This window comes from Drosophila subobscura, chromosome E (assembly GCF_008121235.1).
Source record: "Drosophila subobscura isolate 14011-0131.10 chromosome E, UCBerk_Dsub_1.0, whole genome shotgun sequence".
Lineage (NCBI taxonomy): Eukaryota > Metazoa > Arthropoda > Insecta > Diptera > Drosophilidae > Drosophila > Drosophila subobscura.
The window spans coordinates 11,881,160-11,903,741 of record NC_048531.1 but is presented as its reverse complement, the minus strand read 5'-3'; the positions used below and the strand labels follow the sequence as shown (position 1 = coordinate 11,903,741).

Sequence of the window (22,582 nt, the reverse complement as noted above, 5' to 3'; positions counted from 1 at the left end):
CGGAGAACGTCTACCGGGTACATACATATGTACGAGTATTCATGTATCTCTACCCCGCATCCTATCCAAATGATGGCAGCGTCGGCGGATGGCGCCAACGATGACATGTCCGGCCTTGCCATGTCCTACTTGAGTGGTTTACTTAGCTGCCTTATGAAAATATCCAATGCTGTGGGCAAACGCAAACACACGAATGCAGCCACAGAATAACCACAATGAGCAGAGCCACAGCGGACGGACGTACCTCTTACCAAAAACAGATGAGACTGGAGGATAGAGGAGTATCCACAGAAAGTGACGCGTCACTGTCACTCACACACAAATGCACCACATCATCGTCATTATGGGCTCAAAAGTCGCGTCTGTAGTGTGCCCTGGGAACACTCTGTGTCCCTATCCATGCCCATACATACTCGTACTCGTACTATGCCATACTATATCGAATGTGGAATCATTTCGACTGTGCATATGCGATCTAATCTGGGCAAGAGCAAGCGCCAGAGGAGCGCCAGAGGAGCGCCAGAAGAGGAGACGACACGACTCTTGCGGCAGATTGATGGACTGACTGACTAGTTGGATAAGTGCTTCCTTTTTACAACAAATTTTCGGCTCAAATTACAAGGTGAATCCATGGTGGTGGGGTGGGGCTAGAGCATGTGCAAGTCGTCAGACCATCAGACAGTCGTCAGCGCTAGAAACACTTGAAAGCGCAATTATCAGTAGCCGGCCAGACCGTCGAGCCCTGCCCCGGCATTAAGTATACGCCGCATTGTCAGTTAATTTTCCCCAATGCATGAAGGCATTTTCGGCCATTTCATGTTTTATTTTTAGTCCCGTCTCGCACCGTTCGCGCCGCCTCATCACCGTCATCATTATGCATGATGTGACACTTTTGACCCTATTTCCCTGCACTATCCTCCACCAATTTTTGGGCCACCTCTTGGCGTCTGCGGTCTGCGTTCTGCGTTCTGAGGGATGGGGTCTGGAGTCTGGTAGTGCTATTGGTAGTGGAATCGATAGGCGATAGACGAACACCATATGTCTCCAATTAGCCGGCGACGCACCACTCCACTCCCCGTCTTTGCCACATAATGGATTTGCTAGTTTTGGAGGGAGCTTCCAGGGAATGAGTCATTCGGGTGCCAGTGACCAATTACATGTGCAGACAAAGACGGTGTGAGAAATCGGGACAAACTGCACAGGCCATTTATTGAATGGTGGGCTGAGACTGAGACTGAGGCTGAGACTGACTGCCCTCCAGTTGCTTCTGTTGTTTTATCCAATTAATGCGTTGCGGCCATAATTTCGAGGGTTGATAATTATCAAGCTACGCCCGGGAACAGTCAAACAAACTCTGACTTCTATAGGCCCAAGAGAGAGGGTGTGTGGCCTGTGGTGTGGTCCTGCATTTGCATATTTTACAAGACGACTCAATTAGGTTAACCACAAAATACCAAAAAAAAACCGACTCGTTCGCTGCAAAGGTTTACACACACAAATTTCAAATTGAATTTATGCACCCTCCAGGAAAAAGTGTTTCGCTTTCTGTTTTGTCGTCAATTTGTGCAGAGTTTCCTTCCACATCCCATCCACGTTCTTCGCCTCATTCTGGGTCTCGTCTCGTTCGAAAATTGCTGCTCAACTAACTCCCCCGCTCACTAACAAAAGCCCATGGTTACAGTGGAATGCACTCTCATTGTGCGTGCACAAAATATTAGGACAGGCCACATTGAATGTTTGTTTTTCTAAGAAGGCAATTATGTATGATGACCATTATTGGGTATGGCCCTTAGAAAATATTATCGTATGTAGATGCAACTGTTCCAATAACTGTGCAGAACTGTGACAAGTTGGTCCCACTGTCTCCGAAGCTCATTGACAAAGGGAGAAAGCACAGAGACAGACAGACAGGCAGAACGACAGACCGGAGACAGGGGAACGTTTACCGCAATATAAAACATTTAACGGGCACATCTTTAAATCTGTTGACTGACATTTGCTCACTTTTTCGCCGCCTGTCTGTGGGTGGGGTGGCTGTTCGGCGGGGATGGTGTTCGGGCAGAGGGCGGGGGAACACAACGAACCCCATCATTAAGTGCGTAAATGTACTGTAAATAGACAAACGCGCTTTGAATATAATTCAGCCAAAAGAGTTGCATTGTTGTCTCCCTTTTCGTGGGGGTTCGGGCAAGAGATTGAAGAGCAGGACGGACAGCAGGGGAATGGGAATGGGAATGGGCATGGATGGCGGAAGCAATGCAAATTCCCCAAACAAACAACAGTCGAAGCCGAGAAAGGCCCATCTGCTCCGCACTGTTCCGGACTGTTTCGACAATTGTGAACAGCAGTCAACAAGGCGAATCAATAAATTCCGACTTTATTATGATAATTTCCAGTGACAAATTGCTGAAGAGCAGTTCGGGCGGGGTGTGAACTAAATGGCCCGAGGGACTTGGATAGGCTTGAACTTTGTCCAAATATTTGCAGCATTAAATGAGCAACGCAAACACTTCACACATGCTACAGACTACGAGTATATGTACTAGCATAACCCTTTTCTTTCAGCGAGGACACTCGTAAGGGGTTCGCACCGCTTCAAGCGAAACAAGCATCCTCGCTTATGGAGAAAGCTTGTGGGCGTGACTGTGGGGCACCTGGAGCACCTCTTAAGTTTGCTTCATTAATGGCATTTACTGTTGGCTTCGGTTGCGGAATAATTCGACACTCGTACTAATTGTCGCCGAGCATCCCAAATGAAAGGTGAGTCGCTTTCCCTTTTGTGTGTCTAATGAGATTTTCCCCTGGATATAATCATCGATATAACGATGGGGGAGTCATGTTCAGCCGGGGATTCCGATGCCTGATGCCCGATGCCCGATGCCCAACGGTTCGGTTTCGAGCGAAAGGTGCACCAGACAAAGGGAACAGGAGGCGTCGATCCGTAATTCATAAGAGCATTGAAAAGGCAGTAACAGTGACAGTCCCATTCTCTCCCTTTATGTATATATACCTATCAAGATGATGTCTTCATCCTGGCTCTGGTTCTTGTTCTTGTTCGCGCTGAGAGACGGAGGGCGTGGCTATTGTGGTTGCGTCTCGGTGCTAAGGAGACTCGCCTCTGCTTCTGCTTCTGCTTCTGCCTCTGCCTCTCCTCTGCTGGGTCTGGGATCTGGGTCCCTGCTCAGTCCCTCGGATTCGGATTAACAAAAGCACTCAGCCAACTCTGTGGATTCTGATTCTAGAAACGTTTCCGCTGCTGTTTCTGTTTCTGTTGCTGTTTCTCTTTCAGTTTGTGGCATTGTTATTCTTGCCCACAGACCGCATGGATTTAGAGATTTTGAAAACGGATTAGATGGAAACACAGAGGGGGAAAATGCATTAAATGCTCTCGCTGTCCAAAATATTCATGAGGACGGCTGGCAGATTTTCCATGTGATTACTGAAACGCCATGTAAACGGTTTTCGCCCCGATTGCATCGTACACCAACGATGCACGGCTGCAGATACGAATAAAGTGTACAAATTCTGTTTGTTTTTAATAGCATATTCCCCTGATGATCGATACGCTGTTGAAAGTTTGCTGAGTTCATTAAAAAGCACTTTCCTTCGACAGAAACATAGATATTACCGCTAAATAAAGCATCCTCGTTCCCTTTTGGTGCAGGCTGCTGCAATTGGGAAACTTAATTTGAGATGCATTAGGTTTAATCGGCCAGTGGTTGCCTTCATTCGAACTAATTAAACTAAATTGCTATTCCAATTTTCCACTTGCTGGCCAAAACATGCCTTGGGACAGAGCATTCTACCATCCTCCCATCATCATCAACATTATCATCTCGTTTAGGAAATTGAGGGCCTGCCCGAGTGAGCTTTCCCATTGAAATCATCTCTGAGCTGCTCTCCATTGTTGGGAGATTGAAAAATCGTATTGAATTACTGAAACAAAAGTGAAATAGGGAGACCATGGAGCGTAGAGCTAGGAAAATTGAAGTTAAATCAAAATCCATAATGTTGCCAAATGTTCGATGCTTTCCATGCTCTCTGGTCCCTGTTCTATTGTGTCTTCCCCAGCGATTCCCGATTGAATTATGAATTAATAAAGATGTTTGCCCGCAGGCCAGATTTGGGTTACGCCAGCCAAAAGACAAAAGGGGACCCAGAACGCAAGTTCTCTGGCTACAGAGAGAGATACAGAGAGTCGCCCAAGTACAACCCCTATGGAAATGTGCGTTCATTCGTTCTCTTTGGCTCTGGCTCTGGCTCTGGCTGTGGTGCTGTGTTGCTGTGTTGCTGTTTTGGCTTTTTGGATTTTGGGCAAAACACACACATACAAATCCGTTACAACAACATGCGTGTAACTTGAGGATGCACTTTTGCTGCTGCCCCTTTTATTGAAAGATAATTGGGTTCGTTCGCCAGGCGGGCGATGAGGAGGGCAGGACCTGGGCGACCAGACAGGCGTAAAGAACGGACGTTCTCGTGCTCGTTCCCTTAAACCAACGATTCGCAATTCAATTGAGATTCAAATTCACTTACCCCAACTTCCAACAGAATCAACTTATTATATTTCAAATGGAAGTGAGGATCTGACACATCACCACCATCATTCGTAACGCCCTCATCCAGCCCCAGTCCCAGCCACAGCCACAGCCACAGCCCCAGTCCTGAACGCTTCTGACGTGTAAATGTTATCTCTTTTACAAATTAAGCCCGAATACATTTTCTATGCCGGATTTTGGGATTCGACGATGGCCTTGTGGTGGCTTTTCATGTCTCTGCATCGTGTATCTGCGGATGTGTACATAGATGTGCGGCTGTGCGTGCACCACCCTCGCCCTCCCGCCCTCCCGCCCGCCCGCTCAACGAATCCAAAAAATGTCCAACAATTAAATGTAATTTGAACTTACTGACATGAGCGTTAACGCTCCGATGGGAGATTGTGTGTCAGCCAAGGGGGAGAGGGCAGCAGCAGGGGCCGGGGGGCCAAATAAATCTGCTTGGGAGATCAACAAGAAGTGGATAGATAATATTTGAGAACCATTGCTTTGTTAATTATTTTACTCGAACAGATTGCAGCCTCCATTCGGCATTACATACAAGAAATTTATTTCAATTTCAAGATACAAATCGAGGGGATCTTAGAATAAACAAGAAAACTTCTTCGGGTTCCATAGGGTAAATTCCATTAAGAATTTGTTTTTAGTTTGGAATTATCTTCATTGGTTTGTACCTTGGAAAATATCAGTGAAGGACAGCCAATTGATTCATCATTGGATACTAATACTCGTTCCAAAAGCCACACATACGGTGGCTGCCATACGGTGTAGAATGACAACCAAAGTGTCTTTGGGACTTTTTAATCAGCCATTGGTTAAGTCCCCTCGATATTAACCTTACTCCGGGCTGTGGCAGCCTCTAATCGGGTTAGGTTCGCCCACACACGGAGGCAAAACCCAAGGGAGGAGTGAGCGATGCACATGCCACAGGAGAAAATGATCCAATCCATCGATGGATGGCCAGACCCCAAAAGACGACCGCAACTTGTGGGAGTCGTTTATTGGTGAGACTCTTACACTCTGCCAATAAAGGTGCATCTATCCATGAAAAAGAGTTTAGTTTTTGGGGTTTTTGCCGTGTCCTGCCTGGACGCTGGTGTCCCTAAGCTGATGTCATGGATCGTTTTGCATGCCTAGAAATCGTCGGGGCTAAAACATTGCAACTGCATCTGTGTGTTGGGGTGTCTGTGTGTGCATATATGCTATGGTTGGGCGATACGTATGCCAAATCGGCTTAGGGGCAAGTTATCGGCATTTGAAAATAAAAACAAGCGCATTATTGACACCAACCCGAACAGAACAGAACCAAAAACCAAAACAGAATCAGCCTGCGATTATGATATGTGGAATTACACAGAGAGAAACACTGGAAGAATTTCGATTTAAAGTATGTTTCTGAATAGGGAAAACCTTTGTGAATATGTACCCACTCAGTATCTTCAGCAATTATTCAAATCTGTACAAAAATTTCGAAAAGTGAAGATTGAAGGCAACTTTCCAGTGATTTCTCTTCGTGTAGCTCATCGACAGCAGCGATGGCAATGCTTCTGGCAGGCTGGAAATGAGGATGAGGATGTCAAAGCCTTCGTCTGTCTGCCTGTCAATACGTTTTCCATTTGTCGCCTCTAATGACACACATATTTAGGTGTTAATCGCCTCATTGGAACGCTGGCAGCGGATTTGCTCGCATTGTTGTCCGCCGGCCGGTCGGCCGGAGTCGGGGTTTTGGCTCAGCTCAGGCAACGGCTACGACGGATCGGCACCAGAGTCGGTCTTAGGGTAAATATTGATGCTGCGATTATAACTATTGATGCGTACACAATAGACTTGCCGGGCATTATCCTCAGCCGATCAGCCTGGCCATCCATCCTCCCAGATCACTCTCTCTCTCTCTCTCTCTCTCTCTCTCTGTCTCACTTTGCCTATCTTCGCTCTATTCCGATTAGTCGTGACCGGCGACTCAGTCAATCGTTTTGGCTTTATGGCACATTATCCCCTAAATCGCAAACAAAACTGCAAACAAATTGCCGCAAAGCAAAACCCATGCACATGGGATCGGGGCAAGCAGAGCATATGCTCGGAATCCGGATTGGGATCGTAAAGGTATTAGAAAAATTGTCAAATGGCTTCAGTGGCGACGGAAGTGAGCTGCCAATGATACCACAGTCGCCGCTCTATCTCACTCCTAGGGTGTTGTTCAAATTTATGCATGTACATATGTACATAGGAATGTGATAGTATTTAGTATGTTTACAATTCGTTAGAAAAAACGATTTCCATATTATAATTGTATATAATATTACATTCATACATGTACATATGTTTGTATTGTTCGTTGAGCATATTTTCATATGTATAATATCAATTTCAAAAAATTTAAATCAATAACTCAAATAATCAGTTGTTTAGTTCAAATGTAGTTAGGCATGTACATATGTACATACATATGTGTTTATATATGCACACACATAGTTAACATATTATGCCTAAAGACATATCAATTCAAATTTTTAAAAGTGCTACGCGTTCCAGCGCGTCTTACAACGTTCCTCCTTGTTTTCAATGTAAATTTGGAATTTTCCCCTTTTAATTAGACAGTATAAATAGCCATGAATGTTCGAGTGTGGTTGCAGGCACAGATGGATCTAAAAAAATAAACTCGGTTTTATTTAACTTTTAGGTGAAGTGGTAGATGAAAACCCCAGCATCGCCCTGCTAGAAAGAGATGCATATAGTGCGTGGTGCGTGGTGTGTGTCTGTGCACAGTTGTAGCTGCTCTTATTGGTAGATTGCCATTTAACCAATCCACAGAAAGCAGGTTAACAGAGCAATGTTATGCTTAACAGCTGCGAACTGCTTGTCGCGCATGGCATGTGGTTAGCTGCCCTGCTTGCAAGTACTGCCTGGCCTGCTTGCTGCCGTTAGAGATTTGAAAAACAATTTCAAATAAAACACTCTGCTTTGTTGTTTTCAACCGTTTTTATTTCTAAAAAATTAACATGCCTTTTTGTTGTAGCTATAATTGTAATCACTAATTAAGTAAATGTTTTGTTTCTGCATTTGGTGTTTTTTCCCTTTTCTTTTTATCTTTTATCGATTTAATTCTATTAAAATTCAACACGAAAGTTCAGCTAAAAATTGCTCAATCGTTACATTCAACGTTATACGCTTTTGATTTCAAAATGGATTGGTTTTTCATAACAACTGGATGCTAGTTTATTAACAAAGTTTCAATGCGTACGCAGGCGTACGTGTATGTATAAAAACAAAAACATAATTAATCCCTACGATAGATTACTGAATATACTATATTAAATGAACACAACAAACCATTTTTACAAAAGGGAATTGGCTAGAGAAGAGCAAAGTATTGTAAAAAAAAAAGATAAAATGTACAATGAATGCGCTAACAGAGATGAGAAACAAATAAAAAGTCTAACCAAAATCTTCGACTAATGATTAAATCTAACTAAGTGTAAATAGATCATGAACAACCAAAAGAGAAGAACCTACACATTGGGATGGGTTTAGTTTATGCTCCTCCTTATCATCATTATTTTACACAGATGTTTTATGAATAAGTTGGTTTACTTTCGCTATCAGGCCTAGAAATTTGTGAACATCATGGACGGATGTTAATCTGAAGTAAAATTTGGCGACGTCAGCCAAGATTGGGTAGAGAGTGGATCAAATGGGAGATGGGAATGGGAATGGGAGAGGGAGAGGGAGCTGGAAAGAGAATGGGGAATGGGAAAAGGTGTCAGGGGAGTATTTAAATTTTGATTTACACTAAAGTTAACTATACTAATCAACAGCTTCGTGTCCAAGTTGGCTTCTCCATTTTGTTTCTTTTGTACAGTGTTTGCGCACACGTGCTCGTATCATAGATGTAAATCTACATATAAGTATACTTGTCAGTATATTTATAAATGTGTGTGTGTGTGAGTGTGTGTGTGGTGTGTACTTATGTAATGCTATATCATAGGCATCTAAGGCATAGTTTTTATCTAAACAATAAGGTTCATTTCATGTTAATCCATGTTTCAGTTTATACCAATTATTTACAACAATTTCGTATCACAATTGTAATTTTTGCATTTCTTTTTGCGTTTTGCTTGTTTCATAAAATGTTGCTATGCTTTGGACACACAGTGGGCGATGTATGCAAACTATTGAGCAGCACTGTGCGGATAGTCGAAAATGTTACTTTTTTGTTACGTTGCTGCGTTACTGCTGCTTCTTCTCTTTAATGCTTCTTTTGCTGCTTTTGTTTTTGTATTTTGCTGTTGTTGTTGGTTTGTTTTTAAGTAAAAGTTACGATTATAATAATTGAATTCAAAATTCGTTAACCTCTTGCTAAGCTAAAACAAACTGTGTCTATATGCATGTCTGCAGCTGTATCTGTTTCTGTTTCTGTTTTTGTTTTTGTATACTTTTGTGTATTTGTATCTATGCATCTGTACCTGTGTAAGTGTGAGTGAGGGTCTTGTATATAACCTGGCTATGTGTGTGTGTGTGTGTTTATATATATCCTGTTTTACATATATTTATGTAACGTTGCTTATATTGCATTTCATATAGATCTGTTATAATTAAACTTGTTGCTGTTCTATTAAACTCTGAAAACATAACAAATTTAAAGCCTTTGATGAAACTGTTTAGGCATTTTTATACGATGTTCGATGTGTGTATATGATGAGGGGTAAAACATAAATTGCCACCTTTGAGGCGCGTCCCGTAACTACAATGCACTAAACCGACCTAAGAGCACTCACGTCACGTGAAAGTACTGTACTCATCACGTATCGCATGATCGCATGGTGACGTAAGTGTTGATGCCAGTTGAACCGGCTGGAAAATTATTGCCAAGACTTAAAGACTAAAACTACTAAACCTAAGGCATAATAACACTACATAACAGGGTTCGGTTCGATTCGGTTGTGGGGAAGGTATTCAACATTATAATCGGTATCGGTATCGGTTTCTGGTTCTGATTCCGATTCCTTTTTGTTTTGTTTTGTTTCCGTTTCTGTTTCTTTTCCTTGTCACGTTAAACGTTCATGTAAAGTTTCGATTCGTTAAGGGATTAGGTAACTACGTAGCTCTCATTCCATGCCTCGCCTGCAGAGGCTCCGCATGCAGATCATAAAAATATGATGAGTGTTATCTCTATATGTATGTATGTATATAACTATGTATATAATGTAGATGTAAACGTAGATCTAGATGTACAACTAGATGGTAGGTGTATAATCATTTGCTCTGAGCGTAACTGTGTGCCTGGTTGTGGAAAATCTCTCAAAATTGAGCTAAGTAAATATTCGGAATCCGCATCCGTGTCTGTCCATCACTGGAGGATCGCCAGACGCGCCCATCCCACTACATCCCATCCAAGTGCCAGCCGGCTTACATGCCGCCGCTGGCGAACTGTGGCTGCTATTGATGACTCTTGCTCAGTAGATGAGCATTGAAGTCGTAGACGTTGTTCAGCTGTTCGCCGCATATGTTGCACTTCCACGGATTGCTCTCGCAGTGGCAGCCCTTGTGCAGGAAGTAGAGCGTCTCGTCGGGGAACTCGATGCCGCAGAAGTGGCAGGTGAGGATGAGCTTGCGATTCAGCAGGTCCCCATCCTGTCCCGTCGACGTGATCGTTCCATTGCATATCTGTGTGGAGCCGGACCCATTGCTGGGATTCGGCACCGCTGATGCGGCTGTGCCACCGCCGTTACTGCTGCTGTTCACACCACCCGATGCAGACCCTGGACCCGACCCATTGCTCAGACTGTTTGACAGCACGCTGTTGCTCTCCAGTGGTGTGGCATTACGTGTGATCCGGTTGTTGGCCTTGGCGCATATTCGACGCTTCAGATCCTCGCGCAGGAGAGACTTCAATGGGGAGACCTTATCAAAATAAACAAAAAATGAGCAATTATTGTTGGATATTATTTTGTGATTCACCCACCTTGATCAGTGAGGTTCTGTTGTTGTTGTTGTTGTTGTTGGTGCTGCTGCTGTGGTTGGAAGATTGTTCTGTGTCGCTGCTGGGATCACTGCCACTGATCTGCAACTTTTTGTCCACATCCTCTGTCATTGGCTCCTGTTTGAAATTGAATTTAAGATGAGCATTTGCTTCTATCCGCAAGAACTCACCTGCTTGATTGGTATCAAACTAATCGAGGGCGTTATGTGGTTCTCGTGGTGGTGATGGTGATGATGCTGCTGCTGCTGCTGCTGGAGATGGCTCTTGAGGCTCACCGTTGTCGTTGTGCTCGACGTGATGGGTGTGGCCTTTGTGTTGCAGTCCATCGGCAGCTGCAGCTCCACCGGCGACTGCATGATCAGGGCGCGATCTTTCACCTTATCCACATTGGATTCGCTGTTTCCATTGCTAATGACACTAATGGTGTTGTTGTTGTGGCTGTTGCAATTGTTGTTGTTGTTGTTGATGATGTTCGTGTTGGCGTTGCTGCTGCTGGTGCAGTTGTTGCTGTTGCTGTTGTTGTTGTTGCCCTGCAATGCAGATTCACGCCAAACGCAAATCAGCTGTGGGGGCTTACAATAAGCAAGGGGGATTGGTGGAGGAGATGCTCGAGTGGAACTTACGTTGAACAGCTCCGTGTTCCCGTTCTCGCTCAGCGTGGAGATCTCCACGTGCGGCGTGAGGAAGTGCATGGGCGGTGTGGCGTTCTCCAGAGAGCGCATCGACTCCCCGCTATCGCTCTGATGACTGGCAGGAGGAGGCGCCACCGAGGACGACTGCTGCTGCTGCTGCTGGGCTGTAACGGGAACGGGAACAGGACTCATGCCGGGCGGAACATAACTGGCAGCGGCCGCAGCCGCCGCCGCCGACGCCTGCGACTCGAGAGCCAGAAGCAGGGAGGAGGTGCCGCCGGGCCCGGGATTGTCCAAGTCGATCCCATGCCGGTTAAAGAAGTGGATGCGCAGCGACTTCATGGAGCCAGCCCGGTAGCTGCAGAGGGGGCAAGTCTTGACCAGATCGTGCTGCCCCACGTGCTCGTTCTGGAAGTGGGCGCGCATCGCGATCTGCCGCTGGAAGCCGCGGTTGCAGATGGGGCAGTGGTAGGGCAGCGTCTTGGTGTGGGTGGTAAAGTGCTCGGCCAGGTGGTCCTTGCGGAAGAATCGCTTCTGGCAGACGCGGCACTCGTACGGCTTCACGCCCGTATGCCGCATCTTGTGGCGCCGCATATTGGCTCCGTTGGAGAACTTCATGTTGCACACGTCGCACTCAAAGACCTTCCTGGAGCTGCTGCTGTTGCCACTGCCGTTGCCCGCCGGCGAGGAGCTGGCCGAGGAGCTGGACCCCCCCACATTGTCCGACGAGGGCTTTCCCGTGTCCATGTGGCTGAGGCTCATGTTCTCCGGCTCCCCCAGGTCCTCGCTCTTCAGGCGCACCGAGGCAGCTGCCGCGGCCGCCGCCGCCTGTCCGGCCAGACACTGCACCACGTGAAGGAGCAGGGTGGCCCGGGAGCTCGTTTCGAAATTGTCACATCTCTCGCAGCGGAATGTCATGGGCGGCGAGTGGGGGCCGCCGGTACTGAGATTCGTGGGTGTCGGCGTCGGGGAGCGCGGCTCGGGGAGCTCTGATTCCGAGGCGGAGCCGGAACCCGATACGGACGCATCCCGATGGGCCACGGCCTCCTTAAGGCTGCGCAGGGCCATCGCATTGTGGTGCAACAGAGCTGCCGTGGTCGGCGTCATGTCCACTAAGAGTCCGCCGCCCACTGCCACCGATGGGCTGGAGTCCTTGAGGGCCAACTCCATGCTGCTGGCTGCACTGCTGATCGTTTCGGCCATCTGCAATGGATAATGGAGGTGGATAAGTGCCAAGATTAGTCCGAGCCACGCCCAAAAATCGATGACAAGTTGCGGCTTTTTTTTTGGCATTTCAAGTGCTTCCAAAGCAACCAAAACCCCAAGCCCCAAACCCCAAACCCAAACTCAGACTTTGACTTCGACTCTAATAAGCCAAATTGGTGTCAGCGTCGAAGCTTGTCTGGCAGAGGGGGGCACGGAGGGGAAGGTGGCCAGGAGGGGGCGAGGTTGAGCGGAGACCTGCGGCGAATTCGCTAAGAACCAACAACGACCATTTTTGGGCGGCCTCCACATTGTGGCTGTGGTTGTGGCTGTGGCTCTGTCTCTGGCTCTGGCTCTGGCTATATGCTTGTTGTTCTGCCTGTTGTTGTTGCTGTTGTTGGTGGCACGTTGACGTCGACTTCGTGCGGGGCCTGCTCTATGAAAATACCAAAGTTATTGGGGCCAATTACTGGTCTTGCAGGTGGGCATTCGTTTGGACACCCATACAAAGCCAAAACAGACTGCTCGGAGATTGGAGATGGAGAGACCACACCAACAAACACCAACAAACAGCACAAATCATTCAAAAGTTTGCCACCGAACACAATGCTTGGTATTCGCCCTAGACACTGTGATGGTTCTTTATAGAAGAATTTATGCGAGATGATTCCCATGCCTTAAATACTTAAAGATAATATACCAAACCTTTCCTCAATATCAACTTCAATCTGAATGATCTTTGCATTAATGTAATTAATAAGATTTCATGTAAACATTATTCCTTTCTATAGTTTTTTATTAATTTGTCCCTAACCCAATATCCAAGGCCCTGGTTTGCCTACAATCCTTTGGCAAAAACTCAAAGACTGATGATTTCAAACGATTTCATAGTCTCTCAGGGAACTAGGCTCTCGTTGGGTTCAGTTTTATATTGTCGTGGGGCAAAGCCCACAGCATTTATACTCCATGTGGGTTTGCTTAGACGCATGTCAATTCGTTTGGGTCTGGTCTAGGTCTGGATTTGGCAATAGGTCAAATGTGAATACTATAGATACAAATACATATACAACACATGCTCATGTATGATATATCGGTCAGAGTATAAATCATCATCCATAATCATTCAGCAGAGCTGGTCCGAAGCTCTTCTCGCAGCTAATTTAATTCAACCTTGAATGCTGCTTGTGCATTAGCATTAGCCAGATCACAAAAGCCAAGAGCCATGGGGGACGACCTCAGCCCCAGAGCTGAAGCTGCAAAGCTTCCCCATACCTATCCACCATTCGAATGTGTGGATGAATGGATGGATGTGTGTGCATTTCTGGTCAGGTCAGGCAGCAGATTGAGGGCGCCTTCTCATCGTCTCATCATTATCATCCATCACCATCACCATCACCAGCCGCAGAGCAGATTGAAATGTGTGTCGTAGGGCCAGGCCTACCACTCGTGCGAGAGGAGCATAAAGATATCAACATACATAATTACGAATTCATTTTTCGATGCATAACAGGTTTCACCGACTGACTCCCCTCTGGGGATGGTGCTTGGGCTGGCACTGGGGATGGGGTCGGACCCATTTGAATGTTGTAAACCTGTAAGCATTAGCATCGACGGACCAGCGCAAAACTAAAGCACAGAAAACGCACAAAAACTTGGTTTGCATTTTGAGTAATTATGAGGGGCTTTTGCTTTGCGTTCGGCTCTGCTCTCTGGCATTATAAATGCCATAGTTAGCCCGGGCCTCGAGTTGTTGCCAACCCAATGGAGTCATTGGGTCAAGTTTTAAAGTGCAACTGGGTCATGCTTTATCATTATCGTCAACATCATCATCGTCATCCTCCACACTGCTGTCCACCGTCTCTGTTTGGGCGACCCAACTTGGTCTTGGCTCTCGGGTTAGGCGCTTTGGGGTCTGAGGTCCGGTGGGGTGTCCCGCATTTTCACTTGCTGGGTGTTCCCAATTCGGAATACCAAAAGCCGAAAGCAAAAGAAAATATATAAGCGCCAGCGCCTGAGCTTGAGCTGCTCCAGAAATGAGAGCACATACACTCATACACATGCACACACACACACACAAGTGAGCGACATAATTGGAGCGCTTTGAGAGCCCTTAATGATGTTGTACACTGTCCGCAGAATGGGAGAGAAATGTGTGCAAATATTGGGGCTAATTTTAGAGCGATTATAGCGTAAAAGTAACCCACTCATAGTCAAAGTTCTTCCAGTGTACATTCAAGAACTCTAGAATAGATCTGAAGATCTTCTCTGATCTGTGCATTTGTTATATATCGGAAAGCGTTTTCCAATGATACTCAGACCAGTGTGCACAGTGGCTCATAGGCCAAATGAATCTTTTGAATAGCCTCAAGACTCGCCTCGCTTCGCCTCACGATTCCGCTTCCAATTCAAATTCAAATCTAAAGCCGAGTGTCCATTAGCATTGCATTGACCAGCCATTGGAAGAGAGGTCTTCGAATGGTCTTGGAATCTGAATCCAAATCCAAAGCGGACGCATCTTTTGGTGGTGCGGCCCGATGCTTAAGGCTGGAGGCCCCCCCACCACTTGATCGCATGCAAAGCAAACAAGAAAAAAAGACAAAAGAGAGCGAATAACTGATTTGACCTTAGGAAGCATTTGCCTACCGGTTTGCCAGTATGGTTCGGTAGGGGAAAGGAAAGCAGGAGGGGATCGCGCCCTCTGTGCCATTTACTCCAACTGCTCCGGGTCGAGTCGGCTGTTCCATTTGCCTTTGGCGTCACGCAACAAAGTGAGTCAGTCGGTCGATGGAGCGCTGAGGCGTCTCTAGCAAATCAATGAACCATTCCCCTTGCAAACAACAGCAGTGGCTACAACAAGAACAAATGAGCGTTACATGTGCGTTGAAACGAGAACCAGAACAAACCGAAAGAGACACAACAACAGAGAGGGAAGACGGAGAGACAGAGAGAGAGAGAGAGAGGAGAGAAAGAAACCACTTTCCATGGCGACACACTTTTATATGCTACGTGCTCTTTTGCTACTTTTGCCACACTGCCGCCGCTGCTGCTGCAACAACAACATGGACTCGGGTTCCCCATAATAGAAAGTGGAACAGGAATTTCCCCCCCATCAATGCCACCAAAACGGAGGCAGAGGAGGCAGTAGCAGCAGCGGCAGAGCACGATGATTTCATTTTGGCCTGCACTCATTGCGAAACACTTGCCACGGCCAACAACCAAATGGCGGCAACAGCAATAGCAACAGCACCAACAACAACAAGCGGACATCGAGAAAATCAAGAAACGGAAAAGAGATTGAAAAAAAATAGTTCAGTGGGAGCAAGTGGGAGCGGAGCCAAAGCCAAAGCCAGAGCAGCAGACAGCTGAGTAGCAGGCGAGAAGAGGCAAGACCAAAAGAGAGAGCTCTCTCTCTCTCTTTCCCCACTCACTGTCTTCGAGTGGAGCGCATGTCCCATTTTTGTTTATGGTTTGCCGCTGCGCTTCTCTTGTTGTTGTTTTCGCTGTTTCTATTGCAGGTGCATGCGCGCTCTCTCTTTGCTCTTTTTGCTATAGTTCTTCTTCTCGCCTATGGTTGCACCAACAATTGCAATTTATCAGCATTAGCCGCGTGAATTAATTTCTAATTGATGGCCTATGCAATGGGCTCTGCCCCACTTCCGATTCCGTTTCCCGACCCCACTCTGCTGCTGCTGTTGCTGCTGCTGTTTCGGCTCTCTCTTTATCACTCCCTGTCACCGCTCTCTCTCTCTCGCGCTCTCTTTGGTAAGTGGCACTGGCTAGCGTATAATTTTTGTTGTGCTGACCTAATTATACGCTCATTTTGATTCACTTGATTTTCTCTGCTCACAACCACACGGACGCACACATAGGCGTTTCGTCACTGAGACGACAAGTGGAGCAGCAGCAGCAGTGGCAGTGGCAGTAGAAGCAGAAGCAGCAGCCCCACATTGGGGCAGGCGACCGTAATTTCTTGTGGTTACTGGGACGCACATTATTGGGTTTCCACAGAACATGCACATGCCAGGGAGCGGTCAGAGGGAGATTGAATGTGCAAGGGTGGGAGTGGAGGCGTTCGCAGGTGCAAGGGAAAGAGACTCAATCTTTTTTCACACAATTTATCACTCACTATTTATAGGTGAGATAAGTGTATATGAACGTAATCTGCATATGTCACTGTACATTTAGAGTATTCTATAGTATTCCAAACTCCTCTTTGATCGAAGGGGAGCGACATAGGCTCGAACCGAACTGAAACGTACCACAAATACAAATTCAAATTGAGATTCAAAAATGCAACGGCAATTCCACCAACAGCCCGACCGACTGACTAGGAGACCCAACTGTATCTGTCTCTGTTTTGTTAGGGAACGGAAATGCCAAGGGTGGCGTCTAGCCCGAAGAGGGGTCGCCCAGTAAAAGTACAAAAGGCCCCCACAAAGACGTGCAAACGTAGAGTAAGAGCCAATATATGTATGATGGCTGGGAATCTCGAATCAAACACATTTAACCTCCTAGGGAATCAATCCCCCTTAGCAGCACCCAACACTGCTACCACTGTCAAAGATTTGCCAATCGTTGGCGCGCTCTGGCTCTCCGGCAGACACACACATACGCAGACTCTCACAGCTACAGAGACACAGATCAGCAGCAGCACCAGCAGAAACACCAACACCAACAACAAGACGCAGCAGAATTTGAAATTAGGTCAACAGGTTTGGTTGATTGTGGTAGTGGGCCTGAGCCAGTTACTCGAGCGTATGCCGTCCGTCGTCTTTGCCTACGACCTCGGCTGTCATCATCAAGAGAGAAGCAGAAGCAGCAGCAGTAGCGACTAAGGCAGAGACAGCCACATCCAAAGCTATCGCTGCCGCGCCGCCGCCGCCGCCAACGCAATATGCGTTCCGTTCGTTCCGTCGTTTATTGCACCAGAGTTCGTGCAGTTTGCAGTGGCTGTGGGGGAGATGCACTCGAACACACACACACACATATACATATATCTGAATTGAGCACACCGCAGTGTGGGTGCAAAGGGGAGACAAGAGGGCGCCCGTTACATTTGGGTAAATGAACCAGGGATGCAGCACAACTTCAGGGCTTCAGTGATGCATGAGGGATGAAGAGGGGGAGAAAACCCTTTTAAAAATCAAATATTTCCATTATAGCCACAACAAAATCCAGGCCGTAGCAGGGATTCGTTGCATCCGTTGTTGCAAAACGTTGCGAAAATCCGCATATGTTCTGAAATGGAAACTCAACTGGCAACCAACTAACTTGGGTTTCTGAATTGATTTCGTTGCAGCCAAGAGATTTCCACATACTTCTTAGTTGGTTTCTGTGTCACAATCACAATCGCACACACATACAGCGATGCGAAAAGGTAGACAGAAACGGTGGATGGGGAACGGAGGACGGACGAGTGAGAGACAAGGCAGAGAGGGGGAATAATGAGGCTCCCAGAGAGGCAAAGCTGCTGCAGCCACCTGCAGCAGAGACAGACACAGAGCCAGAGCCAGAGGCAGCGCGGCAGATAATCCCAGTAGAAATTGAAACTAGTCGCTGCGGCAAGTTTATAGAAAACTGGTATAGAAAAAAGCACACATAGAGGCAGGCAATCGACCTTGTAGGAGTATATTTTGTCTTGGAGCATGCCCGTAAACTGGGCCAACGCGATTGCACTGAAATCAGGTGGGCGTGACGTAGGTAAATATGTTGGCCAATGCGGCCGTCTATCTGTGTGTTGGTGTGTGTCCCAGTGTGCCTGTGCTTGTGAATGTATGTGTGTGGGAACGTTTTTGGGAAAGCAAGCACCTAGATGACGATGACGATGATGGTGATGGTATAGCTGCTGCTGTACCCTTGGCGCCCATAATCCATAACAGAAAATCCAACAAAATGTGTCGCAATCCAAGATCCGAAATAGCCACCACTCGAAGGGAGTTTCGTAATTACAGATTGTGCGATACATACCCGCCAAAAGAGATTTCTACAACCAAAAACAGCCTTGGATGTGGATGTGGTTCTTGCCGTCCGCCTGTCTGATTTTTATTCAGTTTCTGATGTTTTCTGTTACCTTAGCATTAGGCACAGCTGGAGTCTTTTGCAATGCTTCTCGAAAAAAAGAAACGTTTTGTGTTTGGCAATTTTTAGATTTCAAAATACCACAAGGTGCATTCTAACACACCATACACACACACACACACTCGCAGAACACATTGGCGCGCTCTCTGACTCGCGCGCTCTTTCTCTCTCCTTCGTTCGGCAAGCGGCAGGCACCTTGCCTCTCTCGCACTCACAAGCACACACACATGAACACAGAGCTGCAATTCTTGGATCTATGTTTCTCAATGGACTCGAATGTGGAAAGGGGTTGGGTGGCAGCTACAGTGGGGGGATTTTGCAATTTGCGTACACTTTGGAGTCGCGTCGCACACTTATTATCCAACAACTAACCTCCTCCCACAACCCGGACGCGGGGACGCTGCTGCAACTGGAACACAAATATATGCACGACAGAAACGAAAGGGCAAGCGCAGCGGATCGGATCCACAGTTAAAGCCTAAATAATAACAACAATAATAATAAGAATAATGTTAACGGACACCGCGCGCGTCGTGGCCACATCCGAATGGGCCAAAAGAAAAATTTACACTGAAGCGGCGTCGGCAAAGCAACGAGGCACCACCACAGAGCAACGGCAGCAGAGTGAGCTGTGTGCTGCTGCTGCTGCGCCGTTGGGGCGGCTGGCGCTCTCTGGTGAACAAAAACAACTCAAGCGATTCCGATTCCGATTCCTCAAGGCCTACTATTTAGGCCACAAAATAATGTACCACAACAGCAGCAGCAGCAGCACAAGCACCAGCACCAGCACCAACAGCAACAGCAACAACAAGAAGGAGAACAGCAACTCGTTTGCTTTGCTGCTGGTTTGTCTTACAGAAATGTAAACGTTCTAATTGAGTTCTCATTTATGGCCAGCGGTTGTAGCTCCACCGAAGTCTGCTGTGCACTGTGCTTGCCACAAGAGTTGTACTCGTAGTTGTTGCCATTACCCATTATCCATAGTGCCATAACAATCGGAAAATGCATTTGATCCGGCTGCAACGAACGTTTTCCAATGGATATCAAGTTTACTGAACTTAGTAAAGTACGCGGACCTTCGATTGCCCAACACACAGTTTTCTCTGCCTATCATCTGTCTTTTCAAGATCCTTATTTCATGATCCTGTAAATAATAGGGAAGCTATTGATTATGGGGATAACATGATCTTTTAGGTGTGTGATCGTATTTAAATACGATTAAAACGATTTCAAACAAAACTATGTTTTAATGAACACAATAACCTGTCTTCGTTTTAAAAATGTAACATCTTAAAATGATTGGGGTCACTATCTATGTATCTCTTTCTCTCAAAACAATATTCGTAAAATTCAGGAAGATACTAGAGTAAAAACTTGGTTATCAGGTAATTGATTCTTTTTTCTGGCTTAATGTGCTGCCCGTCTCGTTCAGTGTCTTGAAAATGTCTTTGGACTCATTGTCAAATTGCCTTAATGATGTTAGTAACTATACTATTGTCACATTTGCTTTTTCTAAACACAAATTCTATACTGAACTCAGTCAAAGATTTTGTTCAATTTACTCCTCTTCATCACATCGTGTTTTCTTTTATGATAGCGCCGCTTTAGTGTGTGGAAGGTGATTCTTATGTCTGCGATGTAGTCTGCTTCAGTATATCCACTTCTTTTTTGAATCTCTAAATAAATAAACGTCGATTAATTGCTTTACATGCAGAAGCATACCATTATGTGGATTAAACTCACCATAGATGATCTTATTAATATTCGTAAACTGCCTAAACGGCTGCTTCTGATGCACACCATCAAAGTTGAAGCCCATTATTATTTCCTCTCCGAATATCTTAAGAATATTCTCCTTCAGTGGCTGTATGACACCTTCTGGGCGCAATATTCGCTTCATCATAGGAATCTGCAGAGCTAAAATTAACACGTGCGAATGGTAGACACGATCCTGTAGAGTGTACTCACAAAGCTATTTCCGGGCTTGGCCAATTCAGCGTCTAATTTTGTCAGTTCTTCTGGATCTCGCACTGGGAAATATGGCGTTCTGACCTCAGTGGATTCGGTATCATCAGACCCGTTAGTGCTTAGCAGAGGGTTTGCTACTTGGCCTAGGAGGTTGATTATTACGTCTTGGTTGCTCAAGATATCCTCCAATTTATCCTGCAGCTCTATTATTTTTATTTGCAATATCTCATCGTCGTTGGACGATAGAGGATCTTCTTTCTTCTTCTTGGCAAACGCTGTGGATGTAATGCCATTAGTTCAATGAATAGAGAATGTGGCTAATAATCTGTCTTACCCATCGCCTACGACTGCAATGGTGTGTTTGCAAATATATGTAACCAATTGGCTTAGATTTAAGCAGAAACCCCGGTGCGCTCGTTTGGTTTATATTTGTTTTTGGCCGAGTACTTGGAGATGCGACGCTCTGCATTGTTTTCATACTCTCTTGAGAGATATCGTTAATTGCGCATTTCTAGATTGTGCTCTCGTTGTTGTTGCAACTAGCCGATGGTTGCCGACTTCTAATCGATAAGTATCGCGATGGTGCTCTCCAACTGGCGGGCGTATTTCACAGCACTGTTTTATTATAAGTGCGTTTCTCGGCGCATTTGCAGGTATTTGCGTGGCTCTGTTTTAAAAATTTGTTTACACCTTAAAAAGGCGTGATTGATATCCGAATTAGATGTTAAAGTGTAGTTAAAGTGCTCATCCGCACATGTGCAGTGTTTTGGTGGTGTTTTCCAATCTTTTTGTGGCGTAAAACTTAGTTGAAAATTCAATACTCGCCCGCTGTCTGGAGCGGCAGTGTCGCCGTCAATATAATTACTGTGGCCATAAGTTTACATAAGAGAGAGCGAGTCGGCTATATTGTTTGCAGAAATGGCGTCGAAGTGTGTGCACATGGCCAAGACTTTAGACAATGGCCGGGGCTGGTTATTAATTATTTATAACTGCGCTCCCATTTCATGTGTTTAAAATACACTCGCACGCTGAAAATATATTGATAACAGTCAATTTAATTGCACACTGGCAGTGCATTTCAAATACAGTGTACACCATTTTGTCCGGTTTTGTATTCCTCTTTGTGCGCTTCATTCGGTTTCAATGCCCTCGCATTCAGTGTTGCCAAGTGCCGTGGCATGGCTAGTGATGTGAAATTGCGAAATATTGTTTGAAAAAGTAAATTTTTCACACAAATATGAAATTTTATTACAGCTAATTGTTAGAATAGTACATGCAAATTGTTTCTTTTATTATCCGAACTATTGGTAAATAAATTATCGCAACCGCAGGTCGCCGGGCCCACCATTCACACCTGGCAATACCAAGCGCTTGGGATAGTGCGACAGGGATGGAGCTATGGCAGCTGTAGAAATACGAGCACAAAAGCAAGAGCAGAAAACCGAAGCGAGGAGGCCAAGAATTTTTAAAATCAATTCTTTTCTATGCCCGAGCTCGCAATTGTGACATATTCAAGTAATATTTGTGTCTGCGCTTCCCATATGCTAGGACCGACAAAAGAAATCTATATAGTATTCTTAGAATAGTGAGAAACGAGCGATAGGCGGACGTGCGAAATTTGTCTCATGTGAAAAAGTGTATGCGGCAGAGGGCCAAGTGTGTGTGTGTGTTTATGTGAATATGAATAATGTATGAAAAGTGATTATTCATGACGAGATTTGATAAAACTGCGGTGACAACAAAATTAAATGATTCAGATGCACTTGGTATCGGGGTCGTGCACCGGGCTAGAGCGGACTCTCAGAATTGGCCATTGTCGTCTGTGCAGTGCTCTCTCGCGGCTCCAACCCCCCGGCTGTCTACTTCACCGTCAGCAACCACCGATTAGAAAAGCGGTCGACGTTTTTCGTTGTGATGCGTTTCGGTCACGTACCCCGCCAACGTCCCTCTCCGCTCACTTTCCATTACCTGTTTTGCCAATACACACCCCTCCGTCGCCGCCTTCACTTTAGCATTGCTGCTATTACTTCCTATTTTTCCTACCCACCCCGCCCCGCATGCACGGTTTGCATTACATTTTTGTTATTTCTGAATACTTGCTTTGTTTGTGCCTGCGTGCTGCTCTCTCGCTCCGGCTCTCTCGTTTGCTCGCTCGTGTATTTGAT

At 45.9% G+C, this 22,582-nt stretch overlaps 2 protein-coding genes across 3 annotated transcripts; both read right to left on the bottom strand.

Moving 5' to 3' along the window:
- Nucleotides 1-8,845: 8,845 nt before the first annotated feature.
- Nucleotides 8,846-19,088, bottom strand: LOC117890974 (sal-like protein 1). 2 transcript variants are annotated; one of them, XM_034796111.1, is made up of 5 exons: nt 18,822-19,088; nt 11,160-12,371; nt 10,707-11,099; nt 10,519-10,653; nt 8,846-10,457 (listed from the first exon to the last, which is right to left on the bottom strand). In XM_034796111.1, the coding sequence occupies exons 2-5, from the start codon at nt 12,369-12,371 to the stop codon at nt 9,993-9,995; spliced, it is 2,205 nt and encodes a 734-aa protein (XP_034652002.1). In that variant the 5' UTR covers nt 18,822-19,088; the 3' UTR covers nt 8,846-9,992. The 2 variants fall into 2 exon arrangements, with proteins under 2 accessions (XP_034652002.1, XP_034652003.1); XM_034796112.1 differs by having other exon boundaries at nt 10,707-11,066; nt 18,822-19,087.
- Nucleotides 19,089-19,677: 589 nt separating this feature from the next.
- On the bottom strand, nt 19,678-20,904 carry LOC117892610. The gene is made up of 4 exons (XM_034798961.1): nt 20,752-20,904; nt 20,418-20,692; nt 20,193-20,358; nt 19,678-20,125 (listed from the first exon to the last, which is right to left on the bottom strand). The coding sequence occupies exons 1-4, from the start codon at nt 20,753-20,755 to the stop codon at nt 19,986-19,988; spliced, it is 585 nt and encodes a 194-aa protein (XP_034654852.1). The 5' UTR covers nt 20,756-20,904; the 3' UTR covers nt 19,678-19,985.
- Between the last annotated feature and the right edge of the window lie 1,678 nt (nt 20,905-22,582).